The 16,479-nt window shown below is 56.5% G+C and overlaps 6 protein-coding genes across 6 annotated transcripts; 2 read left to right on the plus strand and 4 right to left on the minus strand.

The window, feature by feature from the left end:
* Positions 1-1,532: 1,532 nt before the first annotated feature.
* BDP55DRAFT_71199 (complex proteins associated with Set1p component shg1-domain-containing protein) lies at positions 1,533-4,869 on the minus strand. Its single transcript, XM_060578195.1, has 2 exons — positions 4,135-4,869; positions 1,533-4,084 (listed from the first exon to the last, which is right to left on the minus strand). The coding sequence occupies exons 1-2, from the start codon at positions 4,603-4,605 to the stop codon at positions 1,850-1,852; spliced, it is 2,706 nt and encodes a 901-aa protein (XP_060431566.1). The 5' UTR covers positions 4,606-4,869; the 3' UTR covers positions 1,533-1,849.
* Positions 4,870-5,133: 264 nt separating this feature from the next.
* On the minus strand, positions 5,134-5,586 carry BDP55DRAFT_630009 (trafficking PGA2; the record flags this gene model as incomplete). The annotated part of the gene is made up of 1 exon (XM_060572101.1): positions 5,134-5,586. The coding sequence occupies one exon, from the start codon at positions 5,584-5,586 to the stop codon at positions 5,134-5,136; it is 453 nt and encodes a 150-aa protein (XP_060431567.1).
* An 891-nt stretch (positions 5,587-6,477) lies between these two features.
* On the plus strand, positions 6,478-6,944 carry BDP55DRAFT_726784 (kinetochore component CENP-S-domain-containing protein; the record flags this gene model as incomplete). The annotated part of the gene is made up of 3 exons (XM_060579193.1): positions 6,478-6,510; positions 6,564-6,687; positions 6,766-6,944. 3 exons carry the CDS (start codon positions 6,478-6,480, stop codon positions 6,942-6,944), a joined length of 336 nt encoding a protein of 111 aa, XP_060431568.1.
* Positions 6,945-7,124: 180 nt separating this feature from the next.
* BDP55DRAFT_548601 (uncharacterized protein) lies at positions 7,125-8,756 on the minus strand (the record flags this gene model as incomplete). Its single annotated transcript, XM_060568855.1, has 2 exons — positions 7,125-8,672; positions 8,721-8,756. 2 exons carry the CDS (start codon positions 8,754-8,756, stop codon positions 7,125-7,127), a joined length of 1,584 nt encoding a protein of 527 aa, XP_060431569.1.
* A 294-nt stretch (positions 8,757-9,050) lies between these two features.
* BDP55DRAFT_692492 (WD repeat domain-containing protein) lies at positions 9,051-11,825 on the plus strand (the record flags this gene model as incomplete). The annotated part of the gene is made up of 3 exons (XM_060577121.1): positions 9,051-9,227; positions 9,277-9,304; positions 9,352-11,825. The coding sequence occupies 3 exons, from the start codon at positions 9,051-9,053 to the stop codon at positions 11,823-11,825; spliced, it is 2,679 nt and encodes an 892-aa protein (XP_060431570.1).
* An 89-nt stretch (positions 11,826-11,914) lies between these two features.
* Positions 11,915-16,348, minus strand: BDP55DRAFT_71274 (uncharacterized protein). The gene is made up of 3 exons (XM_060578217.1): positions 14,973-16,348; positions 14,774-14,921; positions 11,915-14,726 (listed from the first exon to the last, which is right to left on the minus strand). Exons 1-3 carry the CDS (start codon positions 16,069-16,071, stop codon positions 12,005-12,007), a joined length of 3,969 nt encoding a protein of 1,322 aa, XP_060431571.1. The 5' UTR covers positions 16,072-16,348; the 3' UTR covers positions 11,915-12,004.
* Positions 16,349-16,479: the final 131 nt, after the last annotated feature.

Here is a 16,479-nt window from a genome sequence, read left to right on the forward strand (position 1 = left end):
GTTGGAAGGGACTTGCAGAGACAGTCTTTTCTTCCTGTCTACTTTTTTTTTGTACTATTTAATATCGCGGCATTCCAATCTATTCTGCCGCTCATCTTCATCTTAGCTATGAAGCCGTCATGACTTGCCTGCCCATGTTGAATAACACCATCCTCGGCTTGCCCCCATCTGCGAGCTACGCGGTGACAGTGCCAAGCGTGACAAGATTGAACGGCACAGCTGCGCGCGCAGAAGCGGACTGTATACCTAGCAAAATTGCGCGTCCGCCGGCAACTTTGGGAAAGTGAACGGAGTCCTCCGTGAAAGAAAGTTCAGATGATGTTCCAAGAAGCCAGAATAGAGTTTCCCCAGACGGAACCGCCGGGACCTTTTTTCCTGAGACGACGTTTTGGGGATTTGGCCCACACAGATCTTTGCAATCTTTGTAGGGCCGCCCACCGGCTACGCCATTTGATCCAACGGTAGCAGGGCTGGACCCTGGACCGCGTCATTGGGATGCATAGCTATTTCAGGGAAGATTTCAACATGCTATAGTGTGTTTGGGAAACCTTAAAGTGAGGGTGCGGTGAGACTTGAGAGGACAGAGAGGGCGAGTGGACTGGGGATGATGACCATGCCGAACCGATTAGGAAGCTGGTTTGATACCTTGCCCGAGTTTTTAACTTCTTTCTTTGGGTGGCTGCGTAGCATAGAGGCATATAGGCATTGCGACGTTGTCTACTCCGTAAAGGGAGCTACAAACTTACGGTTATTCGAAACAGCCGCGGACAAAGGCGTTTGGGGAATGGATTCGACCCAGGTCAACGTGTCATCGTCTCAAAGAAGGCAAGGCTATGTACAGAGTAAGGTTTTCCGACGGGGTTTACAGGAAATTGGGGGGTCCCAATTTGCTGTGTTGCAAGGGAAACTTTGATTTTTTTTTTCGACGCCTCAGAGCTGTGTGTCAATGTGCTTCGCGAAACCGAAAAGTTCTGCCCCGAATCTCGCACTCACTTGCAGCTGATGGGGTCAGACAGTGTGTTTGAGCCTTTTGAGTCATGCTAGTGTGGCTCTCTCTTTTCCTTTCGCAGTCATCCGAACGCCTCGTGTTTCCATCACTGTAGTCTGGGATTAGAAAATGAATTCGGGGGAGGATTGCGCTTGTCTGAGGCAATGCAATGAGGCGAAATGGTGGGAAAGTTGAAAGGTCTCTCGTGCCCATCATCTTGAGGAACATCACTCGTTGGTTTTACTGTGCAGTGAAAGCGTTGGCGTGGCGTGGGCGTTAATAGAGGCAGGATGCCACGCAGGGTTCTAGGTCTCTCGGATACGCCGCCCGCCCGCAAGAGTCTCCTTCGCCCTGCCGCGTCTTCTCCATGACAGCTCGCGCCGTGCGGGCGGTCGGGTCTGAGCCAATCCCTGTGCTTCCGGGTTTCCGGTCGTTTGTCCGGGTCGAGACCGCTTTTTGTGGGTATATTCGGCGCGGTGTTTCCGGTCCGGAAGCTAGCCGCCGTACCGTTGCGTTAGGTCGGAGTGAGTTGAGCGGCGGGTCATATCAGAGACGGCAGACTTGCCACATGTCCAGCCTGATTTCTACCCACGGCTAGGAGCAAGCCTCCACAGCAGAATTGAACTTCACTTGGATACGCATATCCTCCGGGCTATCGTTGTGCGATTGATGCTACTGATACTACCGATGCCACAGTCCCAGCCCTATGCCATAGTGAGCCATGTGATGATGTTCCATAAACCCTATTCACGCCCAAGACGACCCAACGTCATCCGGTACCCGTACTCGCACCCGAGGCCGGCACTCCCATTAACCCTCCTTGGCCAAACAAATAACCTAACCTGCCGGGCGCAGAGGCAACTAGCGACTCCTACTCCTTCGGCGGCTCCGGCTCCGGTCTCGGTCGCGTCTATCCCGCCGCGACGAGACGCTGCGGTCTCTCCGGCTGCGGCGGTCACGATCACGATCACGATCGCGGTCCCTATCCCGATCTCTATCTCTTGACCTAGCCCTGTCTCGGTCCCGTCGATCTCTAGAGCGATCTCTAGAGCGGTCTCTGTCTCTCCTGTCTCGATCGCGTTCTCTATCACGATCGCGATCCCTGTCCCTGACGCGATCTCTGTCCTTATCCCGCTCGCGATCTTTGCTGCGCGAGCGACTCCGACGACGCTCGTCATCCCGGGCCAGGTCGTGAGGCCGCTCTCGGTCTCTGCCGGGGGGCACATACCGATCAATCTCATCCAGGTCGCGCCTGCGTTTTGCTTCCGGCGAGCGATCCCCCGTGCTTCTCTTATCGTCGATCCCAGGGACCGGCATGCCCTTCTCCCGAGCCTCACGCTGTGCGGCAAGGTACGCTTTGGCTTCCTTTTCGCGCTTGCGGACCTCGACCATCTTAGTAGCCTCCTTTTCGTCCTTGTCTCGTTCCAGCCTGGGAGTAGATCGCACGGCCGGAGAAGGCTGCCTCGAGCGAGACCGACTCTTGCGATCGCGCTCAGAGGGCTTCCGGTCGGAAGAGCGGTCCCGGCGAGGGCGAGAGCGGCTGCGTTCACGACGGATCGATTCGCGCCGGTCAGGCCGTGGAGATCTGCTTCGGTCTCTCCTTTCCGTGCGGGTCCGGGAGCGGGAGCGTGACTTGTCTCGGCGGTCGGCCCTTACACGAGAACGGCTGCGGTCTCTGCGATCGGTGCGTGCCCGGGACCGGCTCCTCTCGCGGCGGCGTGAGCGACTCCGGTCTCGCCTGTCGGTGCGAACGCGGTCTCTCCGGTCGCGAGATCTAGATCGACTCCTGTCGCGGCGGTCGTGGCGGGTGCGGGATCTGCTGCGGTCACGATGAGTCTTGGATCGAGTGCGTGAGGGAGTTCTCTCCCGCCTTTCGGGCCGACGAGACCTGCTGCGATCGCGTCGGGGTCTTGACCGCGACCTGTCACGTCTATCGTGAGATCGATCACGCGGTCTGGGAGATCTAGACCGACGATCACGTCTGCGGCGGTCGTCGTCATCTCTGGTCCGTCGTCTATCGTCATCGCCGTCCTTGTCCTTCTCACGGTCTTTGCCAGTCGCCTGTGACCGGCTGCGGCTTCTAGCCTTGACAACCGGTGCATCGGCCTTTGGTGTCGCAGCGACGCTGGCATCCCGAGCTTCCTTCTTCACCTCTACAGCCTTCTTCGACTCTGAGGCCTTTTGCGAGTCTCGCGAGGAGGCAACCTTCTTGAAGGGCATAATTGCAGACGCGGGAGCCAGTTTCCTAGGAGGTGGTGCCAGCGCTTCGTCAATCTCCAACTCGGGTTGCTTTGCCGTGCTTCGCTTGCTCTCTCGGAGTAGATCCGCAAGGGCTTCCTGTTCGAGTCGTTCGAGCTGCTCCTGGGAAAGCTTCTGCTTGGCCTCCTCAGTCTCTTCGTGCCGCTCCTTACGCTTGCGATCTCGCTCTTCCCGGCGTTCACGGTCGCGGTCGTCGCGGTCCCGATCACGGTCTCTATCGCGATCTCTATCCCTGCGGCGGCTGCGGCTGCGGCTGCGGCTTCGGCTTCGGTCACGGTCGCGGTCGCGGTCTCTGTCTCGGCTCCGCTCTTTGTCTCGTTGGCGGCGGCGCTCCTCTCTTTCGGCCTCACGCTCTGCTTGGAGCTTCTCTCTGGCAGCCCGCCTGGCGTCTCTTTCGGCCTTACGCTTCTCCTCGGCCTTTTCGCGTTCCTTTTCGACCTTTTTGCGCTCTTCCCGTGCAATCTTGCGTTTCTCTTCTTCGATAGCGGCCTCCTTTTGTCTCAGTTCTTCGCGCACCCTTTCACGCTCGGCTTGTTTCGCCAACGTCTCTGCGTGGTAGTCTTCGTCCGTCTTGGCTCCCCGCTCTTGCTCTGCCGCAGCCTCGTCTTCGCCAATGTCAACGCGGCGCAGCTGTCGCATGCGTTCCTCGATTGACGCCCTGTCGATGAGTTGCGTGATGACCTGCTCTGCCTTTTGATACACGCCAGAGCGCTCGAGAGCACCGTCAATAAGGGCGGCGGCTTTACCTCGGTCGAGGGTAAGGAGCTGGCCGGGGTTGCGTTCGACTTCTTGTTCGGCTACCTCGAGGATGGCTTTCGTGACTTGGGCCTCGTAATCCTGCGTGGGTTAATTGTCTGTCGTGCGATGAGATGTCAATCAAGACTCACGCTCGCTGCAAACTTGTCCCAGACCTCCTTGCGAATGGCGTCGTATCCGCCCTTCTTCTTGAAGCTGTGCGCCAGGGATTCGATGGCGGCTCTGGTCGCGGATGGTAGAGGGAGGTCAGATGCCTTAAACTTCTTGGAGGCAGGAGGGGAGTCGGTCGACGTTGCCGCGGCCGAGTCGATGGATGAGGCAGTAGCCATGGCGGCTGGCAGTGCGGAAGCCATCTCGCCGTTGCGCCTGACGTTTGTAGCGGGTGTCGCAATCAGTTCGTCGCATGCGTCTGTCGAGCCGGTGTAGTCAGTGCTCAGCGACGAGCAATCAATCAGAGACTGTCGCCCGTGGCGCAATCGCCATCGAATGGGAAATATTGGGCTGGAGAATGCTAGTGAAGAAGAAAGATTCTTGGGTCTTGATCCGTGGGACGCGTTTGGAAAGTCGATTTCTTGGAGCAAGTGCAGTTCAGCGAGGTGCATTGGTCAAGTGGAGGCCACAGGGGACGAAAGTTTAGTGGAACTCCCATCCCTGTGTTGTACTGCTGGTCTTAGCGTTGGTGGTCAGCAAGGTCGCCAGATTGACGAGGCTCTGCCAGCGCAGATGGGCTGGGCATGAATCTGATCACAGGCCGAGATCTTTGATGGATGCGCAGCAGGAAATGTCTTTAGAAGATATGGGTTGAAGCACTGAGAAGTCATCAAGTACGGTCTCACTGGCAAAGGGACGGAATCTGATGGCATTCGAGGTCCAACAGGAGTTCATCCTCGGGCATAATCCCTTGGGGTTTCTGGACCCGAGTAGTCCAACCGACGGTCCATAAAGTATGAGAGACATCGTGTGACATCGCATCAACTCGTGTGCATGCTCCAGGATCCAAACGCCTCATCACGACGGCGCAAATAACCAGGTAGGCAGAGCCGAGCACCGACATTGGTATTAATGATGCTAATCAACCGTCAAGAGCCCAAAACGCCATCCAACAGCCGCTCCAAACAAACCACACCTCCCTACTCCTTGACCAAGAACTCCTCAATGTCCTTATCCTCATCGTCCTCCTGCAGCTCAGCAAGCCTCTTTTCCTCGACATCAATCATCTTCTTGAGCACATCACGCTGCCTCTTGCGCGCCTTCTTGCCCCAGTCGGTAGACGTCGACGTCGCGCCCGTGGCCTGGCTGGTGCCTTCGTCGTCGCTATCCCCGGGGATATCGACCTGCCCGCGCAGCGTGTTGGGTTGCACTTTCGCCTTTGGTCCGTCAAACTCGTCCTCTGGCTTGGTCTCGTGCTGCTTCATCTGCGAGCTGCCGGCCAGCTTCATCAGGTAAGGGCGCAGCAGGCAGTAGGCGCCGACAATGATGACAAGGCGGATCCACTTCTCTGCGGACATGCCCTCGAGGGTGCCGCGCAGGTTGGTGCTGAAGCGTGTCCAGATTGTGTTGAGGAGGTTGATGACGGCGGACATCTTGGCGGTGGTGGGGTGGTTTCCGTAGGTTGATTGTTTGATGGTAGGTTGGAGGTTGCGCGAGGTGCGCTCGAACGGACGATTGATCGTAGGATAGTTGATTGAGAGCGTAGGGTAGTTTGGCTCCGATAGGTGTAGCTTCGAAGGGACGGCGACAGAAGGAAAGCAGAAACGAGGATTGAAATTCACGGCCGAGGAAAAATATCGCGACGTTGAAGAGCCGGCCCGCGCGGTCAAAATTGCGCACAAGGCCCCACCTGAAGGAGCCCGCCAACTTTGGCCAATTGACGGCACAGCAATGAAGAACCTCGCTGGGCGGTGGAGGCTCAGCGGCCGGCCCAGGGTCTTACAGGGGGCTCGTCCAGTGATGTCACAGTGCGTTTTCTTTGGTGATCCCCCCAAGCATCCGCTGACGGGCAACAACTTCGGAGCACTCTGTCAGCGCCAATCCACCGGTGACTAAGGGATCTCCCTTTTAAATCCTGACGGGAATTGCCTATAACGGACTTGATGTATTGCCTGTTGGCAAGGAATCGTGAATGGCAGTCTTGCGATGCCCCTCTGGACTGATGTGTAAGCCTTTGCTGGAGCTTCAGGCCTGGAAAGCTTAGTCATCACCTTCGCGAAAGGGGCGCGACATCATGTGACCGTTCCGCTCTCGACGATATGGTCAACCTTCCGAACAGTCGACCGCCGGTGTGACCACCGAGGAATAGCCTGAATCTCTTTGGAACATCGAGAGTAGAACGGCTTCTCGATCTGTCGTGGCATTGACAAACGGACGAAATCTTGATCGTCTTGCGCAGTCCAGTATCCTCCCGCCAAATCCCCGCGACGCGTCTGTCGCGTAAAGTGGGAAAGACATCCAGACTCCCATCAGACGCCGTCAATATGGCAGATTTGTCCAACGAAGACGAGCGCGAGGTGCCTATGCTACCTGCCCAACCCAAATGAGCATTACTGACAAACATTTCCAGCGTCTCAAGGCTGCCCTCTGGTTCGCAGTTGGCAAGATCGTCGACGAGGAGTCAATCAAACAGAACTGCAACGCCACGCCGCAGTACATTGGCGCGCTGACCGAAATGGTCTGGGCCCAGATTGGTGAGCTTTAGCTCTCTCGTCTCTTCCGTCTTGACAAACTTGTCGATCTGAAACCCCGCGATGCTAACCATTTCATAGAGTCAGTCGCCACCGACCTAGAGAGCTTCAGTCGGCACGCGCGGAGATCAACAGTCCACACGGAGGACGTCGTCTTGCTGGCCCGGAAGAACCCGGACCTGCTTGACATTGTCCGCGATTTCGTCGAGGAGCAAAAGGCGGAGAAGCTCAGGAAGGGAAAAGACAAGCAGAAGAGATGATCTAGCTGTGGGACGGATTGAACCACCGGTGCACTGTTGATACCCCTCAAATTTAACGAACGTTACGAATACCTCAGTTGAAGGAGTTGAAAAGACTATTGTACTTGAGGTATCTCGTGATGCATACGCCAGACGCCATACTACCCAGGTGACTTTACACCCAAACGCCAAGCCACACACCTAAATCTGCCCCTGACGCCTCCGTTCCTCCGCAGCCTCGGCCTCCTCAATCTCATTCCACAGCTTCCACTCCTCCTCCGTGATGTGGAACCACTGCGCGAGACCCGTGATGAGAGCCCATAGCTCACCCGCAATCACCAGGTGCAAGAACTCCAGCCCGAGGAAGTTGGTCACGCCCCGCAGCGTCATGCCGCTAAAGATGTTGGTATCGTGGATGTCAAAGGTGGGCAGGCCCATCCTCTCGCGGTAGGACCTCGCCACCAGACGCAGCGCGACGGCTTCGTACGGCGAGACCAGGACGTAGCCTGAGATGACGGTGAAGATGTCCGACGCAAGACACGCCGGCAGTCTGGTCAACATGGTGTCCATGTACTGGATGGAGGCGCCGTATCCAGAATCCGGCCCCGTGCTTGGTCGCAACTCGGCGGACCAAAGCCCGGGGGGCGCATCGGTTGAGTCTGTCGCTTCCACGTCGAAGCTGATGAGTGTCGCACTGACACCTCCGTCCTCTTCGTCATCGCTGCCGTAGTCGTCTCCCCTAGCCGAGAACGCGCTTGGTCGGCGGACTGCCTGGACAGGTGGTGTGTCGCTAGGTTCCGCTTCCGGGGGGATGTCCTCGAGGATGTCCTCGCCCCTCAGCTCAGAGAGAGGCTCGGGCTGTTGACGGTCTACGTCGGGAACCGGCTCCGGCGTCTCCGGAATCGTCACCGGCGGTAGTGGAGGCGGCGGCGGCGGCGGAGGCTTGCGGTGGTGCACGGTATTTGGCAGTCGTCCGTAGAACTCTTGCCACAGATGGCCTGTGACTTCGGTCCAGATCTGACCCCAGATGACGTACGAAATAAAGGGAATCGAGTTGACACACCATGCGCCGGCATACTGCACCAGCGATGATGGGCTAAAGTCCTTTGGCGGTGCCGGCGCAGCGATGGGCGACGAGGGCGAGCCCGGGATGAAGAAGCTCAACGAAGGGAACCATGTCGCAGAGGGGATGATGTCGAGCCTCTGGAGAAAGACATACAGCTGTAGGTGTACCCTGATGTATGACAGGGCCATGTTGACAAACTTGTTCTTCCTCGGGTAGGGGTAGAACCAATAGGTGGCCATCTTGAAGACGTGGCCGCCGAGAAACGTCGGCAGACCCGTCATGAGAGCGGATGATACCGATCGCTGATTGCGCTCATGCTGGAAGAGCTCGAAGAAGGAAATGTCGGCGTACCGCCTGTACAGGAGAATGCGCAGTCGCATGCCGTTGATACCCCAGACGCCGGCAATCTCCAGCGCGCGGCCGAACCGCAGCAACCGCGTGCCCACCGCATCCTCGTAGTTGAAGTACCGTCGCACCGAATCGACATCGGCGGTGGTCGGCGTGTTATCCGGCTCGGCGACGCCAATGACCTGCATCACTTCATTGTGGGATCGAACCATGTCACGGTTCATCCGTTTCGTCTCGGGGTTGACTGGTCGTCCGCGGTTGTCGTACTGCTGGGTGGGTGCATGCGGGTCATCGTCGCCTTCGCCGTCGACCACATCGTCAAATGGCGAGCGGCCCTGGGGGGGGAGTTAGTTGGGTCGTGTGGTGAGTTGGGGAGAACTGACTAGGGCCTGCGCGGTCAATGGACCGAGTCTCGTCATGTTGCGAGGTGTGTGGGTGACCACATGGAGGCGCTGAGATGTCGCCAAAGTTTCTCAGGATCGTCTAGGTAGGCTGGAATTAATTCACAGTTTTGAAGATAATAATAGTCTCCAAACGCGGTTGATCATTCCAAGCTCCATGGTGGTGTTGGAGAGCTCCTGCAGGGAAGCGGGTACGATTAGATAACGCTATCGATAAGCCGTCATCCCGCCAGACGAAAAAAAAATAATCTGGGACAAACCGCTGCTTGCCGCATGTCGCGACCGATTGCACCGCATCGATAGAACGACAAGATGGCGAGCAAACAGCCCCTCAAGACGACGTTCGAGCCTGACCGAGCCATACGGCCCATCTTCACCGGCGGCTCCGTCGCATTGGACAATGGCGCCAAGATTCTTGCAACCCCCCTCGGCGAGGATGCCATCCTCACCAACCCCTCCAACGGGAAGCATCTAGCAAAGATTGAAGGAGTATGCGCCCCGGGATCCATGTACAAATGCACGGCTGACTGTGTCTTAGGATGGCGAAACAATCTCGACGCTGACCCGTATGTACGATCTCTACCTGACCGGCTCCACGATCTAACAATCACAGTGACCCCCTCCGGCTCGCACCTCATCATCTGCTCCCGATCGCTTGCGATGAAGATCTACGCCCTCAAGACCACCGAAGACGGAACGATCGAGGCGAAGCTGACCCGCTCACTGAAGCCCCACGGAACCCCCGTCGTTGTCCTCGCTGTCGACCGAACAAGCACCCTCCTCGCGACCGGAGGCACCGACGGAGCGATCAAGGTCTGGGACATTGCCGGCGGATACGTCACGCACACCTTCCGCGGACCCAGCGTTCTGGTTTCGGCTCTGCACTTCTTCGAGGTCGCGGCGCGGTCAAATGAGGGAGACGCAAGCAAGAAGGGAAAGAAGGCGAAGCAGACCGATGAGGAAGAGACCACGACAACGACGACAAACTGGCGCCTTGTATCCGGTAGCCAGGACGGCAAAGTGCGGGTATGGGATCTTCACAAGCGCGCCGCCGTCGCGAGCCTCGATTCCCACGTCTCCAACGTCCAGGGCATCGACTACTCCCCCGAACAGCAAGCCATCGTCACAGCCAGCAGAGACAAGACAATCATCTGGTGGGACGCGCGGTCATGGAAGGTTAGAAAGGTCGTGCCGTGCCTGGAGCTCGTCGAGGCCGTCGGCTTTGTTGATGCCGGCCGTCTGACATACTCCGCCGGCGCAAAGGGCTGCCTCCGCATCTGGGACACCGACACGGGTCGCGAGCTCACAAAGGACCAGCCGGAGAAGGCAGAGGCGGAGGGCGTCGTCAGCGCCGTTTCGCACCCCGAGCTCCCCTTCATCCTGTGCGTCCAGGTCGACCACACCCTTGCGCTGTACAAGGTGCCGGAGAAGGAGGCTGTTGAGGGATCGGTCATGGAACCGTTTAGACGGATTTCCGGAACCCACGACTCCATCATCGATCTCAACTACCTTTTGCCCGATCGATCCCTTCTCGCATTGGCAACCAACGCCGAGGACATTCGCATCGTTTCCGTCAAGGACTCCTCAGAAGATGAGACGTACTTTGGCCAGGATATCGCGCTGCTCAAGGGCCACGACGACATTATTGTCTCTTTGGACGTCGACTGGTCCGGACACTGGATCGCCACCGGCGCAAAGGACAACACCGCTCGTCTCTGGCGCGTTGACCCCGCCAACAACTCTTACACATGCTACGCCACCTTCACCGGCCACACGGAATCAGTCGGCGCTGTGGCACTCCCAAAGCAGCCCCCTCAAGAATCATCAGCACAGTTCAAGGACCCCCTGAGCCACCCCCCACCGTTTCTCTTCACGGGTTCCCAGGACCAGACCGTCAAGAAGTGGGAGATTCCCAGGGAACCCCAGCAAACCCGAAAGGGCGGATCCCGCGCCGTCTTCACCCGGAAAGCCCACGACAAGGACATCAACGCCATGGACGTCCACCCCGCCAGCCAGCTCTTCGCCTCCTCCTCCCAGGACAAAATGGTCAAGATCTGGTCCGTGGCCGAGGGTGAAGTCCAAGGCATCCTCCGCGGTCACAGGCGTGGCGTGTGGTCCGTCAAATTCGCCCCCGCCGGGTGCCCCGCCGTCCAAGGCGACGAGGGACAGGTCGCTGGCAAGGGCGTCGTCCTCACCGGCAGCGCCGACAAAACGGTCAAACTCTGGAGCCTCAACGACTACTCGTGCATCCGCACCTTCGAAGGCCACTCCAACAGCGTCCTCAAGGTCGCCTGGCTCAACATGCCCAAGCCCGAGGGCAAGGGCAAGAAACAACTCCAGTTCGCCAGTGCCGGCAGCGACGGCCTTGTCAAGGTTTGGGACGCCAACTCGGGCGAGGGCGAGACGACGCTCGACAACCACGAGGACCGCATCTGGGCCCTCGCCGTCCACCCGGAAGACAACACCATCGTTTCGGGTGACGGCGACGCCCTCGTCACCTTCTGGAAGGACACCACCACGGAATCACAGGCCGCCGCCACCGAAGCCGCCCAGAAGCTCATCGAGCAGGAGCAGGAACTCCAGAACCACATCCACCACGGCTCCTACCGCGAAGCCATCGTCCTCGCCCTGCAGCTCAACCACCCCGGCCGCCTCCTCAGCCTCTTCACGTCAGTCGTCACCTCGGCCCCGGAACCCGGCAGCCTCTGCGGCCTTAAAGCCGTCGACCAGGTCCTCGCCACACTCTCCGACGAACAACTCTTCACCCTGCTCCTCCGCCTCCGCGACTGGAACACCAACGCGCGGACAGCCGCCGTCGCGCAGCGCATCCTCTGGACGCTCGTCCGCAGCTACCCGGCGTCCAAGTTTTCCAACCTCTCGGTCAAGGGCGCGCGGGGCCAGCGGAGCCTCAAGGAGGTGCTCAACGCCCTGCGGGTGTACACCGAACGGCACTACAGGCGGACGGACGAGCTCGTGGACGAGAGTTACCTGGTGGAATATACCCTGCGGGAGATGGACAGTCTCGCGCCCCCCGCGATAGAGGATGCGGCCATGGAGGATGCGGCGGCGGATGTCATTATGGTGTGATGTGAGGAGTGGATGTAGGAGTTTAAAATAGAGAATGATTTTATTGGTTTTACGTTATTCTGCGTTATTCTGCGTTGGTGATCTGGTTTGATTTGACTACGCCTTTAGCGTTTGACAACTGACTTGGGCAGAGCGGGCTTTTGCAATTCATGTTCGCTATGGCTCTGAGTAACAAGTTTCTATAGGCGTGCTCCTTCGCCATCATCCGAATCGTCGTCGGAGTCTAAGTATGAACGTGCATACGTGTCTTCCTCCTCGTCCTCGCTAGAATCTTCGCTTCCGTGCCCCGACTCATTGTCGCTGTTGTGCTCCGTGTCCATCTCTTCCTCCCAGTATGACAATGCTTCGAGGGAGCATTTTGTATGTTCGTGATCTCGACCAAAAACGCGATCTCGAGCCTTGGCGCACTTCCTCATCAGCTGAATTGCTTCCACTTTCCGGCCTTGATCCCACCAAATACAAGCCAAGTTATGCTCATCCGTTAGAGTGTGGGCGTGCTCTTCCCCTAAAACCTTTCTGTTTACTTCGTATCCTCGTAGTTGAGATTTCTCCGCTTCTGCCAGTCGCCCTTGTTGGACAAAGATTTGTCCTAACTTTGCCATAGACCATGCTGTTTTCTCATGCTCCTCGCCTAACATAATTCTTTGTAAGTGAAGTACCTCCAGATAGGACTCTTCCGCTTCTTCTAGGCGACCTGACTCCTGATACATAAGTCCTAAGTCTTTCATGACCGTAAGTGTATCCTCATGCCCCTCGCCTAACGTCATTCTCCGTAGTTCTAGCACCTTCAGGAATATCTCCTCTGCCTCTAATAGGCGACCCTGGTTCTTATAGAATCCTCCTAAATCTCTCATGGCCCATGCTGTGTCATCATGTTTCTCACCCATCGATGATTTCTTGATGTCTAGCACCTCCAGAAAGAGTTCTTCCGCCGCTGCCAAACGACCTTGCTTCTCATAGAGAGGTGCTAAAGACTTCATAAGACCTACCGTACCAAGATGCTCTTCACCCAATATTATTTTGCTTCGAGCTAGCGTCTGTGAAAGTATGTCCCCTGCCTCTATTAGACGGCCCTGATTCACATACGTACGCCCCAGCTGCATCATGGGTAAAAATGTAGTCCAATGGTCCTCCCCGAACATCTCCCTATCTCTCTCTAGTACCTGCAGTTGCAGCTTCTCTGCCTCCCCATACCGCCCTTGCTCAAAGTACAGAGTCGAAAGTTCGGCTAAGGTGTATGACATGCCTGCCTTATCCCCTCCGGCTCCTTTACAGAGCTCGAGTGCTTCCAAATATAACTTCTCTGCGTCTTCAAGGCGATGTTGGCGTAAATACGCACGTGCAAGTCTACAGCGCGTGAGTAGTACATCGTTATCGCTTTCTGCCAATAGTCTCTTCTGGGCTTCCAATGTAGACAGAAGCAACTCAACGGCCACTTCTAGATGCGCTTGATTTATGTGAGACGACGCCAACTCGCTCATCGTCTTAAGTGTCTCAGGATGCTCCTGCCCAAGTGCTTGTCTTTGTAGTTCCAATGCTCGTGTCAGATACGTCTCTGCCTCCGAAGCTTGCCCTAGGTAGTCAAAGTATATGGCCACATTGCACAGTAGCTGTCCAGTTTGGATCTTCTCATTATCAGACCGAGGACTTGAGAGTGCTAGAATTGCGAGGGCATGGGGTAGATACGTAAGGCACGTCAATCGATTCAGGAATCCACCATACGGGAAAGCACGAGCCATGATTTCAAGAGCCTCGCTCGAAAAGTGCGGCATCGTCGACTCTTGCAACAGACGTTTGCGCGTGACTAAATGCACGAGTCGATGCATGTCGTAAGTGTCATTGCTCGCCTGAGAGATGAAGGAAAACGCTTGGAGAATCCCCAAGGCGTTTGCGATCTCCAAAGTCGTCTCAGAGTCGTCCTCAGAGTTGGCATTGGTCCCATATTTAGAACCGGCATCAGAACCGGCTCTAGACCCTACGACGGCGCTGTCTGAGTCAAAACTATAGCCGGAGCCAATGCCGGAATCCCCCTCAAAATGAGCATCCATGTCGACGACAGAGCCCGATTTCTTGCGAAGCTGCTCATAGCAGTAGCCTTCGACGAAGGCTTTGGGAATAGCCTGGCGATCAAACATGCTCATGAAAGAAAGCAAATTGCCCGCCAAAGAATACCGTTCTTCGACTTGACGGAAAGAAATCAACCAGGTGGCCGTCAGCGCATGGGGAGTCTCCGAGTCTCGCCCTACTGACGCGAAAGGCTCGCTCAGCTGACGCACCAAGCTAGAGTCGCTCTTGTCCAGTAGTTGGACATAGTCGGTGATGGACATGAAGTTTTTGAGGATGAAAGAGGCTGCTTGTGCTAGCGCTAATGGCAAGTACGCAAGTCGAGATGCCAACGCGATTGCTTCCGATGGAGAGAAGGTTTGGTTCGGGAGCAAGGACTGCAGCAGCTCAACAGCCTCAGCATCGATCATCTCATTGACTTTGATTGGAGGAACTCCCGCGGCCATCCTCAGGCCTGTCTGCATGTCCCTTGTCGTTATGAGAACGGATCCGTGGAGACACTCAGGGATGAAGCGACCTAGTCCCCCTTCCGATGCAAGTGCTGACACATCTGTGCTAATGCCGTCTTGCCCAGAGTCCGTGAAGAAAGTCTCCTTGTCGTCGGCGTTATCGATGATTAGTAGCCAGCGACCGCTTTTTTTACTCTCAAGCCACTGCTTCACCAAAAGAAGGGTATCGGCCTTACTTTCGTCGTATCCCGGGATGCGACACACTCGAGCGATCGATGTGAAAGCCTGAAGAAAGCGCTGGCGGTTGCTGGCGTGAACCCAAAAGACGGAAACTTCAGAAAAAGTCTCATGTACCCAGTAGGCATACGCCAATGCAATTTGCGTCTTGCTTCTTGATGTTAGCCTTGCTTTAGGGTAATAGCGAGTTGGCCTTACCCTACACCGCCGAGCCCATGGAGCGCCACTCTTGAGCGCAGTTTCGTAGCGGGCAGACCAGTCTGCGTGTCCCCGAATAGATGCGTGATGTGGTTGAAGATCTCTTGTCGGCCAACAAACTCGGGATTTTTGACATATGGTACATGAACTATATTCTCTCAGCATGCCGTGCGGTGGAATAGACAGGGCACACACTTACATTTGGGCGAGAAACCAATCGTTTCGACTGGCTCAGCCTGCTCAACCCGGACGGCTGTTGGCGCATAACGATCGAGGAGAGCCTTGGTTGCTGCTGCAGCTGTTGCCGCAGCATAGTGTTGCCAAGTTTTGTTCTTGTGACTGTCGGCATAGTCGCACACTCCCTTGACGATGATGCAGGGGATTTCGTCCCAAACTCCAGCACCTTCCATTTCAAAGGCGACGAGGCTACGCTCTCTCGCAATTTGGTCTCTGTCCTTACCGGATTTCATGACGGTGTCTCCTGATCCAATCGATCCAAGAAATACACGAGGCTGGTGTTCCGCAGTGGTCTTCTCTTGCCCAGCTAGCTGGCTCTCGAGGCGTCTTCGAGGCACTTGGTGCTTCAAGTCACAGCCGAGCTCCTCGCATGTCGCTTTCGTCGCCTGCTCACATGTCTGCGTTTCGTTGCAGCTGCACTGCACGTCTGATCGATGCCTATGGGTGTAGTCGGGCTCGAAGAGCACGTCTTCGTATGTTGGTCGACTATAGTCGACATCATAACTCTCTTTGACTGCCTTGTTTTGGATTTTTACCAGACCTTTCGAGATTTCCTTCGTCAGGCGCTGCTTTTGCCTATGAGTTTCGAATGCAATGAGCAGGGACCGAATTTCTTTGATTGGTCTACCCAGGCTGTCTTGTATAGTGTCTTTGGACTCGAACTGGCCTGGGAAACGTCGCCCCAGATCGTACTGAACGACACTTTTGCTTATGATGACATCTCCAAGCAGCATCTCCCCATCACAATTCGCATTAGGCACGCCACCGCATATGCCACATAGCAGAGCTAACCTGAGACCTCCGAAACTGGAACGAAGGCTGGCTGTCGCGCTTGCTGCGTTCGCCTTTCCTATGCCGGAAAGGAGGACGAGGACGGCATTGTGCTTGCCAATTCGACCCAGCGTGTAGGTGTTTGCGTCACCTGCAGCCTTGCCGAGGCCATGATCGGATTCATCCCACAGCTCGTCGAAGGCTAGCTCTGCAGCGTCGAACTCAAGGGGAAGGGCGCAAATTACGGCGACAGTGAAGTCTTCACGGCGGCGTGGCGGAAGGGCGGCCATGGCATATTGCTGTCGTCGGCGACTGACGAACGAACGAACGTTGACTCAACGGAGTATCGCTCCTGCAAAGCAAACAATCTTCAGAGAGAGACCAGCGAATCCTGACAGAGTGCGGAAAACGGGGCCGGAGCCCCTCAACCAGATCAGGCTGCGGCTTACATCTGGTCAGGCGCTCCCAAGGATGATGCCATTGGATGATAATGCAGCGACACTGATAGGGCCATCATGCATGTGCTGCATGCGCCTGCATCTTCAGAGGCGTTCTTCTGGCGACTCGGCAGCCCAGTGTAGCTGGGATTGGTGTATATTCCATCGCACATAGCTTTTCGTCGTCTGTGGCCGTGTAGTAATAACGGGTGATGTCTGGATGAGGTCGTTGAAGCTCAGGGCGTGGCCTCTGACGGTGGG

Source organism: Colletotrichum godetiae (assembly GCF_030913485.1).
Source record: "Colletotrichum godetiae strain CBS 193.32 chromosome Unknown BDP55scaffold_13, whole genome shotgun sequence".
NCBI classification, from domain to species: Eukaryota; Fungi; Ascomycota; class Sordariomycetes; order Glomerellales; family Glomerellaceae; genus Colletotrichum; species Colletotrichum godetiae.